The sequence below is a fragment of the Panthera onca genome, chromosome B1, assembly GCF_046562875.1.
Source record: "Panthera onca isolate mPanOnc1 chromosome B1, mPanOnc1 haplotype 2, whole genome shotgun sequence".
Taxonomy (NCBI): domain Eukaryota; kingdom Metazoa; phylum Chordata; class Mammalia; order Carnivora; family Felidae; genus Panthera; species Panthera onca.
This window is the reverse complement of record NC_138342.1, coordinates 68262293-68285128: the sequence shown is the minus strand read 5'-3', so window position 1 is coordinate 68285128 and position 22836 is coordinate 68262293. Positions and strand designations below refer to the sequence as shown.

At 39.8% G+C, this 22836-nt stretch overlaps 1 protein-coding gene across 3 annotated transcripts in view; it reads right to left on the bottom strand.

The window, feature by feature from the left end:
- Nucleotides 1-22836, bottom strand: part of GPAT3 (glycerol-3-phosphate acyltransferase 3) — a 62507-nt gene that overhangs the window by 34579 nt on the left and 5092 nt on the right. For all 3 annotated transcript variants that reach the window (XM_078445966.1, XM_078445964.2, XM_078445965.2), the window contains exon 3: nt 19012-19078. In XM_078445966.1, coding sequence (XP_078302092.1) covers nt 19012-19078 — 67 coding nt within the window. The remainder of the gene's footprint in view (nt 1-19011; nt 19079-22836) is intronic.

Genomic DNA, 22836 nt, shown 5'->3' with positions numbered 1-22836 from the left:
GTGGGAAGTCCAAAATAGTACTACGAGTAGGGTAATAAAATAACAAAAGTCACAACAACAGAGAGCAAGTAACAATCTCTGAAAAAATGTCACCTGAAGGGCCAGGCCCTGGACAGTATATGACCCTCCTTTAATATAGCAGGGCTCACAGGTGCAGAGCACACAACAAGCTTTTAAAATGCATAAGGGACAGAAAACTAGCCAAAATGACTAAATGGAAGAATTCTTCTCAAAAGAAATTCCAGGAAGTGGTGACAGCTAACAAATTGATAATACCAATTTAAGCAATATAACTGAACAAGAATTTAGAATAATAGTCACAAAATCAATCACTGGGCTTGAAAAAAGCATAGAGGACAGCAGAGAATCTATTGCTATAGAGACCAAGGGACTAAAAAATAGTCATGATGAATTAAAAATGCTATAAATGAGGTGCAAAATAAAATGGAAGCGGCCACAGTGCAGATTGAAGAAGCAGAGGGGAGAGTAGGTGAAGTAGAAGATAAAATTATGGAAAAAGAGGAAACTGAGAAAAAGAGAGGTAAAAAAATCCAGGAGTATGAGGGGAGAATTACAGAACTAAGTGATACAATCAAACGAAACAATATCCGTATCATAGGAATTCAGGAAAAAGAGAGAGATAAAGGGGCTGAAGGTATACTTGAACAAATCATAGCTGAGAACATCCCAGATAGGGGGAAGGAAACAGGCATTGAAATCCAAGAGGCACAGAGAACTCCCTTCAGATGTAACCTGAATCAATCTTCTGCACAAATATCAGAGTGAAACTGGCAAAATAAAAGGATAAAGAGAGAATTCTGAAAGCAGCCAGGGATAAACAGGCCTTAACATACAAAGGTAGACCCATAAGGGTAGTAGCAGACCTATCTACTGAAACTTGGCAGGCCAGAAAGGAATGGCAGGAAATCTTCAATGTCATGAACAGGAAAAATATGCAGCCAAGAATCCTTTACCCAGCAAGTCTGTCATTCAGAATGGAAGGAAGGATTAAGGTTTTCCCAAACAAACAAAAACTGAAGGAATTCATCACCACTAAACTAAGCCCTACAAGAGGTCCTAAGGGAGATTTTGTGGGTGAAATGTTGCAAGGACCACAAAGTACCAGAGACATCACTATAAGCATGAAACCTACAGACATCACAATGACTCTAAACCCGTATCTTTCAATAATAACACTGAATGTAAATGGACTAAATGCTCCAACCAAAAGACATAGGGTATCAGAATGGATAAAAAAAAAAAAAAAAAAACAAGACCCAACTATTTGCTCTCTACAAGAGACTCATTTTAGACCTGAGGACACCTTCAGATTGAAAGTGAGGGGATGGAGAACTATCTATCATGCTACTGGAAGTCAAAAGAAAGCTGGAGTAGCCATACTTAGACAAACTAGACTTTATTTTTATTATTATTTTTTTTAATATATGAAATTTACTGTCAAATTGGTTTCCATACAACACCCAGTGCTCATCCCAAAAGGTGCCCTCCTCAATACCCATCACCCACCCTCCCCTCCCTCCCACCCCCCATCAACCCTCAGGACAAACTAGACTTTAAATTAAAGGCTGTAACAAGAGATGAAGAAGGGCATTATATAATAATTACAGGGTCTATCCATCAGGAAGAGCTAACAATTATAAATGTCTATGCGCCAAATACGGGAGCCCTCAAATATATAAAACAATCAATCACAAACATAAGCAACCTTATTGATAAGAATGTGGTAATTGCAGGGGACTTTAATACTCCACTTACAACCATGGATAGATCATCTAGACACAAAATCAATAAAGAAACAAGGGCCCTGAATGATACATTGGATCACATGGACTTGACAGATATATTTAGAACCCTGCATCCCAAAGCAACAGAATATACTTTCTTCCCGAGTGCACATGGAACATGCTCCAAGATAGATCACACACTGGGTCACAAAACAACCCTTCATAAGTATAAAAGAATTGAGATCATACCATGCACACTTTCAGATCACAATGCTATGAAACTTGAAATTAACCACAGGAAAAAGTCTGGAAAGCTTCCAAAAGCATGGAAGTTAAAGTGCATCCTACTAAAGAATGAATGGGTCAACCAGGCAATTAGAGGAGAAATTAAGAAATATATGTAAACAAATGAAAATGAAAACACAACAATCCAAACGCTTTGGGATGCAGCGAAGGCAGTCCTCAGAGGAAAATACATTGCAATCCAGGCCTATCTCAAGAAACAAGAAAAATCCCAAATACAAAATCTAACAGCACACCTAAAGGAAACAGAAGCAGAACAGCAAAGACAACCCAAACCCAGCAGAAGAAGAGAAATAATAAAGATCAGAGTAGAAATAAACAATATAGAATCTAAAAAAACTGTAGAGCAGATCAATGAAACCAAGAGTTGTTTTTTTGAAAAAATAAACAAAATTGATAAACCGCTAGCCAGGCTTCTCAAAAAGAAAAGGGAGAGGACCCAAATAGACAAAATCATGAATGAAAATGGAATTATTACAGCCAATCCCTCAGAAATACAAGCAATTATCAGGGGATACTATGAAAAATTATATGCTAACAAACTGGACAACCTGGAAGAAATGGACAAATTCCTAAGCACCCACACACTTCCAAAACTCAAACAAGAAGAAATAGAGAACTTGAACAGACCCATAACCAGCAAAGAAATTGAATCCGTTATCAAAAATCACCCAACAAATAAGAGTCCAGGACCAGATGGCTTCCCTGGGGAATTCTACCAGACATTTAAAGCAGAGATAATACCTATCCTTCTCAAGCTGTTCCAAAAAAATAGAAAGGGAAGGAAAACTTCCAGACTCATTCTATGAAGCCAGCATTACTTTGATTCCCAAACCAGACAGAGACACAGCAAACAAAGAAAACTACAGGCCAATATCCCTGATGAATATGGATGCAAAAATTCTCAACTAGATACTAGCAAATCGAATTCAACAGCATATAGAAAGAATTATTCAGCATGATCAAGTGGGATTCATTCCTAGGCTGCAGGGCTGGTTCAACATTCACAAATCAATCAATGTGATACATCACATTAATAAAAGAAAAGATAAGAACCATATGATCCTGTCAATTGATCAGAAAAAGCATTTGACAAAATTCAGCATCCTTTCTTAATAAAAGCCCTCGAGAAAGTCAGGATAGAAGGAACATACTTAACCATCATAAAAGCCATTTATGAAAAGCCCACAGCTAATATCATCCTCCATGGGGAAAAACTGAGAGCCTTGCCCCGAAATCAGGAACATGACAGGGATGTCCACTCTCACCGCTGTTGTATAACATAGTATTGGAAATTCTAGCATCAGCAATCAGACAACAAAAGGAGATCAAAGTCATCAAAATTGGCAAAGATGAAGTCAAGCTTTCACTTTTTGCAGATGACATGATACTCTACATGGAAAACCCGATAGACTCCGCCAAAAGTCTGCCACAACTGATACATGAATTCAGCAAAGTCACAGGATACAAAATTAGTGTACAGAAATCAGTTGCATTCTTATACACCAATAATGAAGCAACAGAAAGACAAATAAAAAAACTGATCCCATTCACAATTGCACCAAGAATCATAAAATACCTAGGAATAAACCTAACCAAAGATATAAAAGATCTGTATGCTGAAAACTATAGAAAGCTCAAGAAGGAAATTGAAGAAGATACAAAGAAATGAAAAAACATTCCATGCTCCTGGATGGAAGAATAAATATTGCTAAAATGTCAATACTACCCAAGCAATCTACACATTCAATGCAATCCCAATCAAAATTGTGCCAGCATTCTTCTCAAAGCTAGAACAAGCAATCCTAAAATTTGTATGGAACCACAAAGACCCCCTAATTGCCAAAGTAATATTGAAGAAGAAGACCAAAGAGGGAGGCATCACAATCCCAGACTTTAGCTTCTACTACAAAGCTGTAATCATCAAAACAGTGTGGTATTGGCACAAAAACAGACAAATAGACCAATGGAATAGAATAGAGAACCCAGAATTGGACCCACAAAAGTATGGCCAACTAATCTTTGACAAAGCAGGAAAGAATATCCAATGGAGAAAACATAGTCTCTTTAACAAATGGTGCAGGAAAAACTGGACAGCAACATGCGGAGGAATGAAACTAGACCACTTTCTTACACCACTCACAAAAATAAACTCAAAATGGATGAAGAACCTGAATGTGAGACAGGAAACCATCAAAACCCTAGAGGAGAAGGCAGGAAAAGACCTCTCTGACCTCAGCTGCAGCAATTTCTCACTTGACACATCTCCAAAGGCGAGGGAATTAAAAACAAAAATGAACTACTGGGACCTTATGAAGATAAAAAGCTTCTGCACAGCAAAGGAAACAACCAACAAAACTAAAAGGCAACCAACGGAATGGGAAAAGGTATTTGCAAATATATATCAGACAAAGGGCTAGTATCCAAAATCTATAAAGAACTCACCAAACTCCACACCCAAAAACCAAATAATCCAGTGAAGAAATGGGCAGAAAACATGAGTAGACACTTCTCTAAAGAAGACATCCAGATGGCCAACAGGCACATGAAAAGATGCTCAACGTCACTCCCCATCAGGGTAATACAAATAAAAACCACACTGAGATACCACCTCATGCCAGTCACAGTGGCTAAAATGAACAAATCAGGAGACTATAGATGCTGGAGAGGATGTGGAGAAACGGGAACCCTCTTGCACTTTTGGCAGGAATGCACACTGGTGCAGCCGCTCTGGAAGACAGTGTGGAGGTTCTTCAAAAAATTAAAAATATGACCCAGCAATAGCACTGCTAGGAATTTATCCAAGAGATACAGAAGTGCTGATGCATAGGGGCACTTGCACCCCAATGTTTATAACGCACTTTCAATAGCCAAAATACAGAAAGAGCCTAAATGTCCATCAACTGACGAATGGATAAAGAAGATGTGATTTACATATACAATGGAATACTACTTGGCAATGAGGAAGAATGAAATATGGCCATTTGTAGCAATGTGGATGGAACTGAAGAGTATTATGCTAAGTGAAATAACTCAGGCAGAGAAAGATAGATACCATATGTTTTCACTCATATGTGGAACCTGAGAAACTTAACAGAAGTCCATGGGGGAGGTGAAGGGGGGAAAAAAAGTTACAGAGAGGGAAGGAGGCAAACCATAAGAGACTCTTAAATACTGAGAATAAACTGAGGGTTGATGGGGGTGTGGGAGTGGGAAAAGTGGGTGATAGGCATTGAGGAGGGCACCTGTTGGGATGAGCACTGGGTGTTGTATGGAAACCAATTTGACAATAAATTACATTTAATATAAAAAAGAAAAAAAGACGAAGTTACATCAAACTCATGAAATGGCTTTCCTAAGTTTCTAAAACAAGCTTATTCTAAAGGACACAATGGGTGGCTTTTCCTATGGGGGTAAGGACAGAATGGCAAAGCAATGGCTTTCCTTAGGGAAAAAAGGACATTAGTTCTTTTTGTTGATTACAAAATACCTGTCTTTCTCTCTCCTTGAATATATACCCTGAGACACACGCTTCTCTACTGACTGGTGACAGGCTTGTTGTGCAGAATGTCAGATGAACATCAAAGGCTGAACACCATCACATGTTGGGATTTCACAATGCCTGCTGGCTTCACACACTTGAAATCTGTTCTGGAGAGGTCATGTGGATTGGCCACTGGGTGCAAATAAACTGACTGTTGGGAACATTTGAGCCATTGAAAATGAAGATGCTCATTTATTTGTGTAGATTTGTACCAATGTCATTACAGAGGCAAGGAAAGGAAGTGATCTATATGCCTGATACTCTAACATAACAACCTAAAAAACTTACCACAGTTGGGGAAAAGGGGACATACACTTAATCCTTGCAAAGGCTTTAAGTACTGCACATACTCTACCAAGTAGGTGAATGTTATTAATTACTCATAGCCAAAACTTATACTCTCTGTCCAGTCTTAATCTCCTTTTTACCTCCTTCTTTTCTTCCTTTCTTTCTTTCTTTCTTTCTTTCTTTCTTTCTTTCTTTCTTTCTTTCTTTCTTTTAAAGATAGTCTCTAGAATTCATTATCAATTTCCTCTTTGTGTAAGCCAACAGAATTCCACTGGTTGCAAAGTGATACCAGAAATCATAATGCTGTTTTCTCTTATAACTTGAAGAAGAATGACACTTCATATGTATATGCACTGTCTCCAAAGTATTTTAGTTTTTTGTAAAGTCAATGTTCCTCCAAGTTGCTGTCCTCTGCAGACAGTGCATTTTCCCTTTTAAAGGTAAAAGGGCCAAATTATCCCACCCACAAAGTTTGTCTATGGCATTTCCTACATCCTCGGGCTTTCAGGTCCACTCCATTTCCCAGGTGAAATGAGTCAGTGCAGGCTACCCAGCACACAACACCAGAAAAGCACACAGGCAAGCCCCATCAATTCCAGAAATGCTGAGGCAAGACAGGGTGAAGGCTCTAAGACCCTGACAGAAAAGCAGACCACATCCCAGCTTTTTTTTGTTCACCAGGTGTCCCCAGAAGTTACAGGAGACATAAGGGCTCTACGGGTTCTACTCCCTGAGGAATCTTCAAAAAAAACAAAATAGGACTCCAGGGAATTAAAGTTCTTCTCTAGTCAGCTCAAGTTTTGAAGGAAACAGAACTCTGAGAAAGAGAAGTGGAAAAACGAGGCACCTGACCTAGAAAAGTTAGGAGAGGAGGTACAGAAAGAGAGCTTTCAAAACACTGGGGTTGGCATACAAGGGGAAGGTCCCTGTCTAAGAACTTTGCCCATCCCCAAGGCATCCAGACATCACCAGCTTCTTCCTACCCCAACCCAAGAAAAGGACTCTATCTAATCACAATTCTAACAGGCTTTCTCCTTTCCCTGAGCCCCGAGAGCCAATCCTGAACAACAATGGAACCACCACCATCTGCTCCCCATCTCCCCAGCCTTCTGTGTACCAAGCATGCTTTGGCACTCTAGCCTGTCACCTTCTTATTCATTCAAAAACTTATGCTTTCCCAAAAGCTTCAGCAAGAAAACAGAAAACTGGGAAATGCTATTATAAAACCTCCTAGAGGGGGGAGAAAAGGTGAAGAGGGCTTGATTGTCATGACTTATTGGCAGAATAAAGAGCCGATGAAGAGCTTTCTTGATTCCTCTGCCTATGGAGCCAATGACCCACAAACAGATACATAGAGACAAACACACACTGAAAAACTTAAGTTCTCGACTACATATTCTATTTGTGTTTTTTAAATTTCTTTTAATGTTTTTATTTATTTTTGAAGGAGAGACAGACAGAGCATGAGCAGGGGAGGAGCAGAGAGAGAGGGAGACATAGTATCCAAAGCAGGCTCCAGGCTCTGAGCTGTCAGCACAGGGCCCGATGTGGGGCTCGAACTCACGAACTGTGAGATCATGACCTGAACCGAAGTCAGACGCTTAACCAACTGAGCCACCCAGGTGCCCCAACTATGTATTCTATTTGTAAAACTTCTCTGTATTATAATCTACCTACTAGCTTGGTTTAGTTTTATGATCATTTTTTGCTAAGAATCTCTGTCTTACATGTAACAGTTCTTTTACTTTACAACATTCTTTTTGTTCCAACATTTCTTTAAATTTATTTATTTTAGGTAAGATCCATGACCAATGTGGGGCTTGAACTCACAACCCTGAGATCAAGAGTTGCATGCTCTATGGACTGAGCCAGCCAGGTGCCCTTCTTTTGTTCCATCTTTTATGGATGTGGAGGGAAAGAGGGATGGCTTCTACCTTCTAATAATTAATCAACTGTCATTGGAATCATCTCTTCTTTTTTTTCCAAATTCAATAATCAACCTTCACAGGTCTGGTTTGCCACTATATTAATCCTTTTTGCAGGTTTCAGAATTTCTTCTTTACCACCCTCAATATAAACAGTAAACCCAGGCTTTTCTATGCCTTTATATCACTTCAAAAGCACTTAGCATTTGAGCCCTTCACAACCTCATGTCACCTTCTTGCCAACCTTATTTCTAATGTCTGTTCCCTTCTATGAACTTAGCTCACTACCATTGCTGTCCAAGCTATTCCCTCATTCCCCCAGTTTAGAAAGCCCTGTCACCTCAGTTAATCCCAATCCACCTCTACATAACTGGTTCAACACTAACATGTTCACCAAAACACCCTCTCTGACATCCCCCATCCTAAACGATCTCTTTTCATACTACGTTTATGCATTTCTTTACTCGAGGTAATTATATTTATTTTTGTGAAATTCAACACCATCAGCACTGCCTGGTTCCCATTTGCCACATGGACATGTGGATATTGGTGATATCTCCTTAAGTAAGCTAAGGGTTGCCTGAGGGCATCGTTCAGCATATAACCCAGGTACCCAGAAAACACTGGGTAAAGTGTTCATGCAGAGACCAGGATGAGTGATTCAAAGCAGCTTGTCACTGTGTGTTGAACATGCTGGTTCTGCCATGAACTGCAGCATTATTTTCGGTTCTATACTTTCCCTGGCTTTCCATGCCTGATCTCTAAAACTCTGCCTCTGGCCCTTCTGAAGTGGCAAGCCTTTTCCTATCAAGGCTGGCTTTTCTATTCCATTTCCGAGCATCCACCTTGGATAAAGGATCTTGAATGTCAATCTTCTCTTTGATGGCTCACGAATCCAAACAATCAAGATCACTGTTGGTGCGAATGCAAACTGGTGCAGCCACTCTGGAAAACAGGGTGGAGGTTCCTCAAAAAATTAATAATAGAGCTACCCTACAACCCAGCAATTGCACTACTAGGTATTTATCCGAAGGATACAAAAATGCTGATTCTAAGGGGCACTGCACCCCCAATGTTTATAGCAGCACTATCAACAATAGCCAAAGTATGGAAAGAGCCCAAATGTCCATCAACAGATGCATGGATAAAGAGATGTGGTGTATATATAATGGAATATCACTTGAGTATCAAAAAGAATGAAATCTTGCCGTTTGCAACAATGTGGACAGAACCAAAGTGTATTATGCTAAGCAAAATAAGTCAGAGTAAGACAAATATAGGATTTCACCCATATATGGAATTTAAGGAACACAACAGATGAACATAGGGGAAGGGAAGGAAAAATAAGATAAAAACAGAGAAGGAGGCAAACCATAAGAGACCCTGAAATACAGAGAACAAACAGGGTTGCTGGAGGGGTTGTGGATGGGGGGATGGGCTAAATGGGTGATGGGCACTAAGGAGGGCACTTGTTGGGATGAGCACTGTGTGTTCTATGGAAGTGATGAATCACTGGGTTTTACTCCTAAAACCAATACTACACTGTATTTTGACTAACTTGAATTTAAATAAATAAAATTTTTAAAAAGATTACTTCAAATTCTATTCGGTTTCCTAGGTAATTTAAAACCCAACTAAGAGCATTCGGTCAATGATACTGCACTTTCAATACAACCCCTTGAACAATACAACAAATCTATGCCAAAGCCCAAGTACTCAAGAGGTTCTCCTCCTTTTAGTTAGTGATCCTTTGCTACACAGTGTGAGAAACTCCATTTATTCTCCAGATGGAGTGGTAACAAGGTTTCAACTTGTTTCAACTGTTTCATCAGCCATCACAGACCAACTCCAAATCAGTGAGAAGTGAGGGCGTGTCTGCAGGTTTGTGCTAAGGAGGCTACCCGGTGGTTCAGTGGCAAAGACTTCATCAACCAGAGAGGTCTTCCAGGGCCGTGGGAGGGGTAACAGATAGAGTGGATTTATCAACCCTGTTATTTGGAATAGGATACAATCAAAAGCTTTACTGAAGTAAAGGTACCTTCTATTTTCCTGTTTTCTATATGGCTTATATATCGGTAATAGAAAAAGTTGGCCCTTATTAAATTTAGAGTACTTTCCTGTTAGTGTCTCTCAGTTATCAAGACTAGAAGTACGAAGCTACAAGTAATCAAGACTAGAAGTACTAAGCTACAAGTACTGGAGACAAATTTTTGTTCTCCTGAGAAAAGCAGATGAGAAAATCAACTCCCTTTTTCACCATTATATACCCCAGTAGTTCCCTAGAAACTTACAAAATAACCAATGCTAATGATAAAAGAGGAAGATTTTAACCCCCAGATATAAATGTTAGTCATGAAATTAACCACGTGTTTACAACTGTTTTGAAGCATAAATGGAGGGAAGTATGGACACTGTTGTAATCAATTCTCAGTCAACACTGCAGAGAAACTAACAGGCATTTAGAATTAACAGGCAGAGTTTCAGTTTAACTAACATTTTAACATCCCATTCAGTATACTGTTAACCCATCTCTTCTTGGCTGATGGACCCCATTAACTTTGTTGATTTGGACATAACTCGTTTGATTAAACAAGAAATCCCACAACAGAGAAGCATCTATAAAACTTCATTGTCAAATAAGCCATCAAATCAATTATAATGTCAACATTATGGCTTGGCATTTATGTATAGTATCTTTTATTATAATTCTAAATGTTCTTAATAGATTTCATTTCTTTAAAAATTCTGGTGATGATTTGAAATTGAAATGTTATGTGTTTCCTAAGATGCGACGAAGCCAACTTTCAGCAGGGAGTTTCCATTTGTGGAAGAGTTACCTCAACCTTCCAAGGGAGAATGAGAAGGCATGGATTGACCAGAGGAGCAGGTAAGGAAGGTATAGTTTAGGCAGGGAGTTGTGGCATGCGATTCTGAATAGGAAAGACAAATTGGGCTTTCTTTTCAGTCTGCCCTGACTACTTAAATGATCTGAAGGAGTCACTTGACCTCCTTCACCCATTGTTTTCTCATCAGTTAAGAGAGAATTACCAAGACCTCCCTCATGTAAATAATTTTGCACAATGGAGCCATTGTTTAATAAATGGTGGTGATTCTTATTATTATTGACAGGATTTTGTCTATAAAGTAGAAACAAAATGGAGAAGCTTTGTAGTTTTGACTAGGGTTTTCTCGGGGGGGGGGGGGGGGGGGGGGCGGTGTTAGGTGGGGAGATTAGTTTGGGGAACACTTCTAGAGTGACAAGCTGGATTTTAGATTTGATAGGTACCTGATGAGATGTCTGCTCCTCCCAATGTCACAGAGAACTTCTCTAAACAGAGAATGTCTTCTCAAGTTGACTATCCAGTCACCTGATCCAGCTATCTTCTCACTCTCAAAGAATCCCTGAGTCTCATTCTCTCTGACTTTTTCAAACCTCCACAATTCTGAGATGCAGGTACTCTCCCAATCCGCTGAGGAGTTTAGGACTAAGAGAGCCAAAGCACCAACAAGATGGCCAACAGCTAAACAGTGCTGGGGATAGAAAGATTTAAAACCTGCTTTTAAATTTGTGTTTAAAAGCAAAACTCATTTCATAGAAAATAGGGATTGGGCACAGGGCATGTCACCTACTTTGTTCCTGCTACGTGACAAGAAAACAATCTGTAAAATAAGAGAGTATGTTTTATGAGCTTCCTAACTGCTTTCTTAAGTTAGGAGCCTTCCTTTCTGTGATTTAGGGCTTATATCACTCTCCTCCCACCCATCACTTTACAATGCAATGAAAGCCATTAGTCTGATCTGACTTTTTACTTTCTTTCCTGCCAGAACCACTCCTTCCTGCTTACTCACGGTTGGCCAGAATTAAATGTTAAGTCATCTCCTTTCCGGAGGTTAGAGTACATAGTTGTACACAAGTCTCCAATCCATTCTAAAATAAAGCTCCCTCCAAAACAGCATATTTTCATCAGATTATGAGGCAAAGTTTGCAGAAAGAGTCCCTTGTCTCACTTCTACCTTTCCTTAAGGAGCAAGCTTCCTCTCCCACCATCCAGTGTTCTCTGCTCACCCTGTTGTTCACGTGCCTTACCTCACTTTCTGTCCTTCCCCACACCAGCCACACCACCAAAAACTGGAAATCAAGTTCTGCTCCCTCAAGGGCCTATTTGTTAGAAAACTAAGATAAATTATGCTAATGATATTGGGTACCAATAGAAAAACACATTATTCTCTAAGAGCAGTGCTTTGCAAAGGAGAGGACAGAGGTTAGGAGACAGGAGAGGACTTTGCCCCCTGGGGACATTTGTCAGTGTCTGGAGACACACTGGTTGTCACATTAGGGGGTACACTACTATCATCTAGTGGGTAGAGACCAGGGATACTGCTAAGCATCTTACAATGCATTTACTCCCATGACAAAGGATTATTCAACCCAAAATGTCAGTAGTGCTGAGGCTGAGAATCCCAGCTCCAAAAGGTAATATATTTCGATTCCCATTGGTTTAAATGTCAACTCCAAGCATTGGACAGACTGAATGAAGATGTACTTTGGAGCAGGTAGGTAACCATCAATCACACCCCTGAGACAAATTTTTATTTTCTATTATAAAACTACTTCCACCCATCAGACTAAAGACTCTAGTTGAGCAATTCTTAATATTCTTAATATCTTATTGGTTGGGTTTTTTAAATTTTTATGCTTAAAATATAAGTTTAACAAAAAATTTTTGAGTTCAACAAAGAAAAAAGAGACTTATTGTCATATTTGCTTCAGGTATTCTTTTTTTTGTTTAAGGAAGGTAAATTTTTCTTAATGTTTATTTATTTTTAAAAGAGAGCACGCAGGGGAGAGACAGAAAGAGGGGGACAGAGAATCCAAAGCGAGCTCTGCACTGACAGTGGTGAGCCTGATGTGGGGCTTGAACTCATGAACCCCATGATCATGACCTGAGCTGAAGTCGGACGCTCAACTGAGTGAGCCACCCAGGCGTCCCTTCAGATATTCTTTAAAGAAAACAATTAGAGATACAGTTAAAGCCCATCTCCCCACCTTTTCTCCTCCCTCCTAGAAGACAAACACTAACCTATAGTACATTTCATTTCCACATATATCTTACACTTATCTACATATATCTACATAATTATATGGTATCTGCGTATAGTAATAATTTTAAATAAATGTTACACTATACATTTTATTTTCGCTTAACATTAAGATGTACATACTTTGTTCTCTTCATGTAAATCCAGTTAGTTCATTTGAACTAGCTCACATATTAATTCTCCTCCTGATGAGTGACAGGATTCTTGCCCTAGTTTCACTATTGGTATCCACTTGACGCATGTCTCCTAATACATACATGCTGAGAGTTTGGGTGGGTTTGATATCTTAGGAAAAGTGGAATTAAGGGGCTACCGTGTAATGGGTCTTCAGCTGTGCCAAATTGCTCTCCTAAGTGGTTGATTAAATTTCATTATATTGCTTAGAAATACAGAGGACTAATCTGACGGTTTACAAACAAATAAACAAGCAAAAGAATTAAACCTTGTCTTCCACAGAGCTATATTAAGCTGTGAGGATAAAAATGCAAGGTATGCAAGCGAAATTTTTCAGAATCACCTGCTATTAAGAACTGCTATTTTGTTCCAAGAACAAAAATTATACTCCATCTGTCCAATAAGCCATATCAATAAATAAATAAACAAACAAGTTCGTGGGCCATGACTGAATCTCAATTCAAATAAATCAATTATAAAAACATTTTGCAACTGTTAGGGGAATTTATATATGGACTGTATATTAGATGATATTAAAAAATTAGGTTTGAATTAAAGGGATAATAGCACTGATTATTCTTTAATCCTTTTTTAAATTTTTTTTTTTTTCAACGTTTTTTTTTATTTATTTTTGGGACAGAGAGAGACAGAGCATGAACGGGGGAGGGGCAGAGAGAGAGGGAGACACAGAATCTGAAGCAGGCTCCAGGCTCCGAGCCATCAGCCCAGAGCCTGACGCGGGGCTCGAACTCACGGACCGCGAGATCGTGACCTGGCTGAAGTCGGACGCTTAACCGACTGCGCCACCCAGGCGCCCCTTTAATCCTTTTTTAAAAACACATGAAAAGGGGTGCCTGGGTGGCTCAGTCGGTTAAGCACGGGACTTCAGCCCAGGTCATGATCGTGTGTTTTGTGGGTACAAGTCCCGCATCAGGCTCTGTGCTGAGAGCTCAGATTCTGCGTCTCCCTCTTTCGCTGCCCTCCCTTGCTCATGCTCTGTCTTTCTTTCTCAAAAATAAACATTTAAAAAAATTTTTAATTTAAAAATGCATGAAAGGATATGAAATTTTATACTGCATTGAATATTTTAGCAGAAAGTAAGAAGGCATAGATGAATTAGGTGTGGCAAAATCTTGACAAATATTGCCTATGTTGGGTTCAATATACTATTTCTCTACCTTTGTGTATGTTTGAAAATTATCATCATCTTCATCACCACCATCAGGCACAAGATTTATGAATAGAGGCAGACTAATAAAAGCATTTGGCCGTGATAAGGAAAAATCTCATGCTATAATCCTTCCATATCCCATAAATGGATTATTTTTCTCTCTACAAGTAGCTAGACAAGTTCCAATATTTTATCAGCAAGATAACCCCTTTAAATGCATTATACTCTATATCCTTGAGGACTTGTACTCAGGGAGTTTATGCCAAGACAATAGTAGTTGACAATTAGTTGATGTAAACAGACTATCAAAAACAGCCTGCCCGAAGCAAAAATGAGTATAGAAAACGATACTCAAATTTCTGTCACAGAATATTATCCCACATTTTCTATAAATTCAAGGTATTGAATTTATAATATCTTTATTGTAAATTACAATAAAGATAAATATAGTAAATAAAAATCTTTATTGAATTTACAATATCTTTATCTTGTGAATTTATTAAATTCACAATATTGATGTGACCTATATTGTACCAGCATCACCATGGTTGATCAAGTCTCACAGAAAGAATTCCAAGAGTAAAATCAGTGGAAATGTTAAGCAGCCTGAATTCTCTCTGAATAGGTATAACATGAGAAGTTTCTCCACAGCGTTTTGTCCTTTGTGTGTGTTTGGGTGGAGGAAGAGATGGGCTCTGGGGGTAAGATGCACAGGGCAGGAGAGAAATTCAGCACGGGGCTTCACTAACAACAGGCCATGTGACCACAGATCCCTGTGTGTGATGCCTCCTGAAGTGGGGCAAAGGGGAGGACTGAGGAGATGGCATGCATCTGGCATGCAGATAACGCTAAGTCAGGCCAGCGCCACATTCTAGAAAACAGTGCCAAAATGACTGAACCATAGCCTCTATTTATTGGTTTTGTTTGAGACACTCCAGGCCAAGGGCAAATTCGGGCCTTTCATCCTGCCTGTTGACCTATGGTGGGTAATTGTTCAAAATGTCCTAGTAATATAATGCAATGTACAGTGGAATTCATCTTGAGTCATGAAAATGGCATAATGAATCACAATGATTACAAGTGCAATCCTAATTACTATTTGAAATCTATTGCACAAGAAGTCTTCCAAATCAGTTAGGCACCCAAGGGTGAGGTTGGGGGCTTTTTTTTTTTTTTTCAAATAAATATAGCATAAAACTACAGTTTCATTGTTTTATTTGGGGTGGTTTTTTTTTTGTTTGTTTGTTTTGAGAGAGACGGGAGGTGTGCAAGTGAGAGGGGGACAGAGAGAAAGAGAATCGCACCTGGGGCAGAGAGAGAGAGAGAGAGAGACAGACAGAGAGAGAAAAGCAGGGCTCATGATCAACCCAAGCCAGGCTCAAGCTCACCCACCGTGGGACTCAAACTCACAAACCGTGAGATCATGACCTGAGCTGAAGTCAGATGCTTAATGACTGAGCCACCCAGGCACCCAAGGTTGGTGGCTCTTATTAATAGTCGATGGTCCTTTGCACTATTTACAACAAAGTAAAATAAAAGTTGATACTATCTCCATCAGACCACGTACCTGGGTCCGAGAAGATGCATTTGTCCTAAGGCTAGAGAGATAAAGCACAGCTGATGCAGAGAAGCAAAGGACCCAATAGCCTTCTTGTCTCTTGTTTTAGCCTCCCCAGCATATGAGCCCTCAGGAAACAAAAACTAGGGTAGAGGGGACTTCTACATTCTCCACTGAGTCAGGATGCTCAGAATAACACAGTTACTTGAAGGGGGGGGGGGGGGGGAATATTTACCTTCATGGTTGTATTAACAATGAGGAAAAGTCCTTAAAACTGGAAGAAGGTGCAATAACAGAGCTTCTTAAAGAGCTCTTGCTCATGATCATATCTGAAGCTCCATCAATAAATGAGACAGATGTTTAACAGAAGATACAGCAGAATATGGCTAAAGACAGAAGAGGATAATTTAACCACAAAGGTAATATTTCTCTAGGTTCAGCTTTTAGCTGTCTTACTAATAAAGGCACAGGAGAAATACACTGAAAAAGGGGTCTCACTGGAAAGAGAGACTTAAAAAGTATTTCCAAAAATGTGCTTCGGGGCACCTGGACAGCTCAGTCGGTTAAGCCTCGACTTTGGCTCAGGTCAGGAGCTCATGGTTCATGAGTTCGAGCGCTGCATCGGGCTCTGTGCAGACAGTGCAGAGCCTGCTTCAGATCCCCGGTTTCCCTCTCTCTCTGCCCCCTTCTCCCCGGCCCTCTCTCAAAAATAAACATTTTTTTTTTTTAATGTGCTTCATTAAGTAAAAGAGCAGCAGAGTGAATTTTGGGTGCAGAAAATAAACATAACTATTTTTCCTGTTTAGCAATTCTCTCCCTCTCAGTTTCGTAAACCTGTCATCAGCACTATATCATTCAGACATCACATCCGCACTCTTGGGGCTCTTGGTCTGCCTGTGACCCTTGCCTCAACTTTGACCGACTCAACGCTGACTCGGGCTACTGTTGGCTGCAGTACAGAGACATGATGCTCCGAAGGCAGAAGATTGCACCAGCCAGGCACACAAGTGCTCAGTGTGTGTGTTTCATCACCCTTGGCCAGTCTATCTAGGATTAAGATATTACCTCTTGCTGACTCCAAACAGCAGGATGTATCAATAGGGCACACACCCTCTAACAGGGCTACCCAAGCAGGATGTAAATCAGAATGGGAATGGAGGTGCATACCATGCACACTTGTGGGATTAACAGAGACGAAAGCAGGATATATCAGAGCCTAAATTAGATCCCATGTTGTCCTTTGCTTATACACCTACTTTAGCATTTATCACAGTGACCGGTCGGATACCTGTCTCCCCACAGGAACCTTATCTGCATCATCTTTGGATTCCCCACCAACCTTACGGATATCAAACACTCATAACTGCAACAGTCACTCCCAATTTCATGGCTAAAAGGAAAGACGGCTACTCTGAATGAAAGAAGAAAATTTGGTAGTCTTCAGCCATACTCTAAGCCATTATGATTTCTGTTTTCTCCTCTTGTTCGCTTCTATTCTTTCCTGGTGGTACCATGGAAAAGACAGATGTGTGACAAAAAAAAAAAAAAAAAAAAAAAAAAAATTCAACAAGTGACATATTCACGTCTATTTAGGCTAAAAAGTGCTAAGGAAACCCTCACCTAGAGATTTTAATCCTCTTAACCTACCAAATTGAAACACCTTGTGCCCTTTTAAATTCATGGCCCAACACATGCACCACCAATACCCCAATCTCTAGGGCTCTACAGAATTTCACTCAAGATCAGTGACAGCCCAGGGGCGCCTGGCTGGCTCAGTCGATTAACATCTGATTCTTGACCTCGGCTCGGGTCATGATCTCACAGTTCTTAAGTTCAAGCCCCACATTGGGCTCCACGCTGGCAGCCTGGAACCTGCTTGGCATTCTATCTCTCCCTCTCTCTCTGCCCCTCCCCTGCTCTCTCTCTCTCTCTCAAAACAAATAAACTAACAACAACAAAAAAAAATCAGTGACAGCCCAAAGTCTCACCAAGTACAACAGAAAAACCAGCAATAAAGTTTGTTGTCTCCTTAAATCATAAGGAGTACGTAATCATAACGTACATTTTTAAATGTACCCAGAAACATAAAATATTAGTAGATCTGCTATGTCCAAGAGAAGGTACCTGGCAATAAAAAGGGGATTGTGTAGCACCAAAAATATCTAATTTTGGTAAAATGTTACTGATGATAATACTTGGTGTCCAAGTATACACCTTGAAGGTCTACTAGCTGCTTCAATCATTTGAACATAACAATCCATTTACACAAAATGAGCCAATGTTTTCACTCAAATACTTTATTTCCAAAATGCACTGTGGTATACCATTTCTACAATTTCTCCTAGACGAGCCTCTGGAAGATAAGTTCCTTCTAGTGAAGTGCTTAACACTTTGGTCATCTTTTATCCTAAATTAGATAGGCACAAAATTGTTTGCACATTATTTTTGAAAAATACACGAAGGCTTAGTCTTTTAATTAAATCAAGTACCTAATTTCGTAGTCATCCTTTCCATAGAATTCTACTCTCCTATGATCCCCCGTGTCTTAACCAATTCTTAAAATTCTTACCCTAAAAGTGAAAAAGTTTGTTGGAACAAGAGCAAAGCAGTAATGGATACACGAGTGAGCTCAGCTGACTTGTCAGCTCACTTCTAACAAAAATTAAACAAGTTTCTTTACTGTAGGACATTTCTGAGCCTTTGTTACTGTGTAATATTACTTTCCAAAAGTAAGGTATAGCATGTGGTGATTCCCAAACTTATTTCATGGGACCGTTATTATTTATTTCATGTATTATCAATCAGTCGTTAGCAGGAAAGGGTATTTTGAGGAACATTTTTGAGAACCGCAAGTTAGACTACAGTGCTAATAAAACCTCAAAAATAGGTTTAACTCCAAAGGAGTCCAATTAGCATTATTTTTTCAAAACATTGACTGCATCTTGAAAACTATAGGCAGACATCTTCAAATGTGTGCCTTTAGAAGTAAGAACACATAGATGAACTAGCACATTATTACCACCTTTCCAGTGAAAACTCATTCAAAACTCAGGCAACTGCTATTTTGCATAAAGAACAAAATTATGACTGATCCTAGGCCTATAGAATGCACTGCTCTCTGCATATTTAAAGTTCAAATTTGGTAGATGTAAATTTTTACAGTGTGGATATGTTAGCCATCATAACTGAAAAAGGAGACTTACCAACAGAAGCTGAGTTTTTAAGGACCGACTCCTTTGAGACTCCCTTTTCAATGCGTATTGTGGCCCACTGTTCAAAAATAAGTAGTGTTGTTAATTTAAACTGTTCCATAGACACAATGTAAAATACTCAAACCATGCTTATACAGAAGTGAAATTAAACATTATGCCCAGGACTATCTGAATTAAAGAGATACCTCAGTAAATCTCAGAAGTAGCAATATTCAAAGTCTCAAGTATACTCTTTTATATTAGTTACTGATCATGCCCTATTTACCCTATATAAACCCTATTTAAACCCCTCACACACACCTGGTACCCCAATAAACTACTCCTTGAAAGAGTCATGAAGCATGTCAGGCAAGAGCTCAGGTTATGGCATCAACACTGAGTTCAGGGGCGCCTGGGTGGCTCAGTCGGTTAAGCGTCCAACTTTGGCTCAAGTCATGATCTCACGGGTTCAAACCCCGTATCGGGCTCTGTGCTGACAGCTCAGAGCCTGGAGCTGCTTCGGATTCTGTGTCTCCCTCTCTCTCTGCCCTTCCCCTGCTCGTGCTCTCTCTCTCTCTCTCTCTCTCTCAAAAATAAATAAACGTTAAAAAAAATTAAAAAGACTAAGTTTAAAGTTACTTAATCCCTCTAGGCCTCCATTTCCTCATCGGTAAAATGAGGATAATAGTTCCTATCCCATATGGATGCTATGAGGATTAATTGAAAGATGGGGCCCAAAAAATAACTATATTTTCATAACAAATTAGGCATTCAGGGGCAAGACACATTCAAACAGACCTAATTGCCTATGTCAGAAATAGGCTTAAGATCTGGAGAGCTTGGGGTGCCTGGGTGGCTCAGTCAGTTGAGTGGCCGACTCCAGCTCAAGTCATGATCTCTCGGTCCGTGAGTTCGAGCCCCGCGTCGGGCTCTGTGCTGACTGCTCAGAGCCTGGAGCCTGTTTCAGATTCTGTGCCTCCCTCTCTCTCTGCCCCTCCCCCGTTCATGCTCTGTCTCTCTCTGTCTCAAAAATAAATAAACATTAAAAAAAAAATTTTTTTTTAAATAGACTTGGAGAGCTGGATAGGGTGCCTGGGTGGCTCTGGGTTTCAGCTCTAGTCACGATCTCACAGTATGTGGATTTGAGCCACACATTAGGCTCCACACTGACAGCAGGGAGCCTGCTTGGGATTCTCTCTCTCTTTCTCTTTCTGCCCCTCCCCTGCTTGCACACTCTCCCTAAGTAAAAAAAAAAAAAAAAAAAAAAAAAAAAAAAAGACATGGGGAGCCGGAAAGGAATTAGTGAAATTGCTAACAAAGGAAACCACCTGCCGACCTGTCACTTGCTTCTGTGGGGATGGACAGGGAAAATGTTATGAATATGAGGAACCACACATCTGTGAGAATTTAAGAATGGGGAAAATCAATTCCCATTTAAAAAAAAATTTTTTTTAATGTTTGTTTATTTTTGAGACACACACACACACACACACACACACACACACACACACAGTATGAGCGGGGGAGGGGCAGAGAGAGCCAAAGACACAGAATCTGAAGCAGGATCCAGGCTCTGAGCTGTCAGCACAGAGCCCATTGTGGGGCTTAAACCCACGAGCTATGGGATCATAACCTGAGCCGAAGCTGGACACAACCGACTGAGCCATCCAGGCATCCCAATTCTCATTTTGTTTTGAATGTACATGGAAGTATAAAGAAATACACCAAGATGTGACTTGTTATTTGCTTCTTTATGCGCTTTTTTACGCATTTCCAAAATTATCAACCATTAACAATAGTTCAAAAACCACAAATGAACTAACTTTGTTGACAGCATCCTGGAAAATCCCTATGACTATTTTTCTACTTTAGAAAGGGAACAAATAAAATATTATTTAAATGATTACAATGGTGATTACAATTCCAGAAGCTAACATTGTCAAAGGTGACGGGGGAGTGGGAGGAGGAAGGGTGAAATTAGAGGTGAAAGGCATTGTGATCGTTATAATTAGGACTTAAGTGCCCTTGAAGGAGCAAAAAGAATTTATCAAAAACCTAGTGGCAAAAAACAGGTATTTCTAGGCTCACAAGGAATTAAACAAATTTTTAAAAATTCAAATCAATAAGAAAATGACGGATAGAGACTAAATGACCTAAAACCTATACCTGAAGGTCATGAAGTAGGGCATGATCTGACTACGTCAGGACCCCTGCACAACATCCCAAAGAGCCAAGTAGGAACATGCTATTTGTGCTTAGAGAACAGCCTATAAATAGAGACTTGATCTTCTGGGCTTCAAGTGGCAAGTCACAAATGATAATCAGACTCAATCTTAATCTGATTGCAGCCTTTTCCCTTCCTTGCTGATTTGGTGTAGGAGTTCTCAAACTCTAGATATACCTCTCATGTCTTCTCAATAGAAGGAAAGGTTTATTTCCATAGTTTTTCCACTTTAAAGCTTTAGCCCCTGTTATCATTTATAAGTAGCAATATGATTTTATATTTTATATAAATGATAATTACCTTAGATTAAGACAATTATTCCATGCTTATTTTATGGAAAATATTGATATTTTGAGGCTGTTATGGGCTGATTTTGTGTCTCCCCCAAAATTCATATGTTGAAGCCCTAACTCCCCGGTATCTCAGAATATGGCTGTATTTTGAGATAGGACCTTTTAAAAAAGGTGACAAAGTTAAAAAATGAGGCCTTTAGGGTGGGCCGTACTCCAATATGATTGGTGTCCTCATAAGAAGAGGAAATATGAACACACAGACACCAGGGATTTGCACACAGAGAGGAAAGGCCATATGAGGACACAGAACGCAGCCATCTGCAAGTCAAGGAGAGAGGGAGGCCTCAGAAGAAACCAAACCTGCCAACAACAGTTTCATTTTGAACTTCAAGCCTCCAGAACTGTCAGAAAATAAATTTCTGTTGTTTAAGCCCCCCAGTCTGTGGTACTTTGTTATGGCCGCCAGAGCGAACGAATACAGGGGCGTGCTTCATACAGCATGATGTACTACAAAGAGCTCCATGTTCTGTCACAAGTATCAGAATGCATAACCTCTCCTGAAATGGTCACGCCAAAGGTCTGTCCTACAAAATGCAGTCACAAATTTTCAGGTGGAAGAAGTCATTTAATGTCAAAGGAAATTTGCACTAGAAAACCATTTTCTTCTTTGGGCTTACTCTCCAACAAAAGTGAAAAGCGCTAACTCTTTGCAGCCAGAAACATATGCATACGAATCGCAGTTGTGTGCTCCTGGCTGCACTCCGCTCGGATGAAAGGTTGTCACCTCTTGGGACCCCAATTTCATCATCCCTACACCAGGGACAATACCAAGATAAAAGAGTAAGGAAGATAATCTTTCCAATGACTACCACCCAGTAGGCCTCAAAGTAGAAAACACTGGCTTCCTCCTCCCACTTCACGCCCCACAATTTATTTAGCTTCCAAAATGATCACTTTTTCGCAAACCACCCAGTGCATTTCCCACAAAACAGCTACTCCACTTCCACCATGCCAAATGATCAAGTAAGCCCGAAGACAGAGGTTGGAATATCTCTTCAGAGGTTCCCAACCTCTTATAGTGGTTATCTCAAAACACATCTGCCTCTTGCCCACAGGATGATGCTGAAGTATGATAGTAGTTTCTAATCTCCATGGCTACTCCCATCTCACTTCTCCCTACAAAGAAAGGTTGAAAGACACTCCCTTCAAATCAGGTTCTCACTCTACTCAGTTTTAAAACTCCTCTTGGGGAGCAAAAGGTAGCTGTCTCTAACTCACCAAAAAAAGAAAAACAGGTTAAGTCTGAGTTTTAAAGCTTAG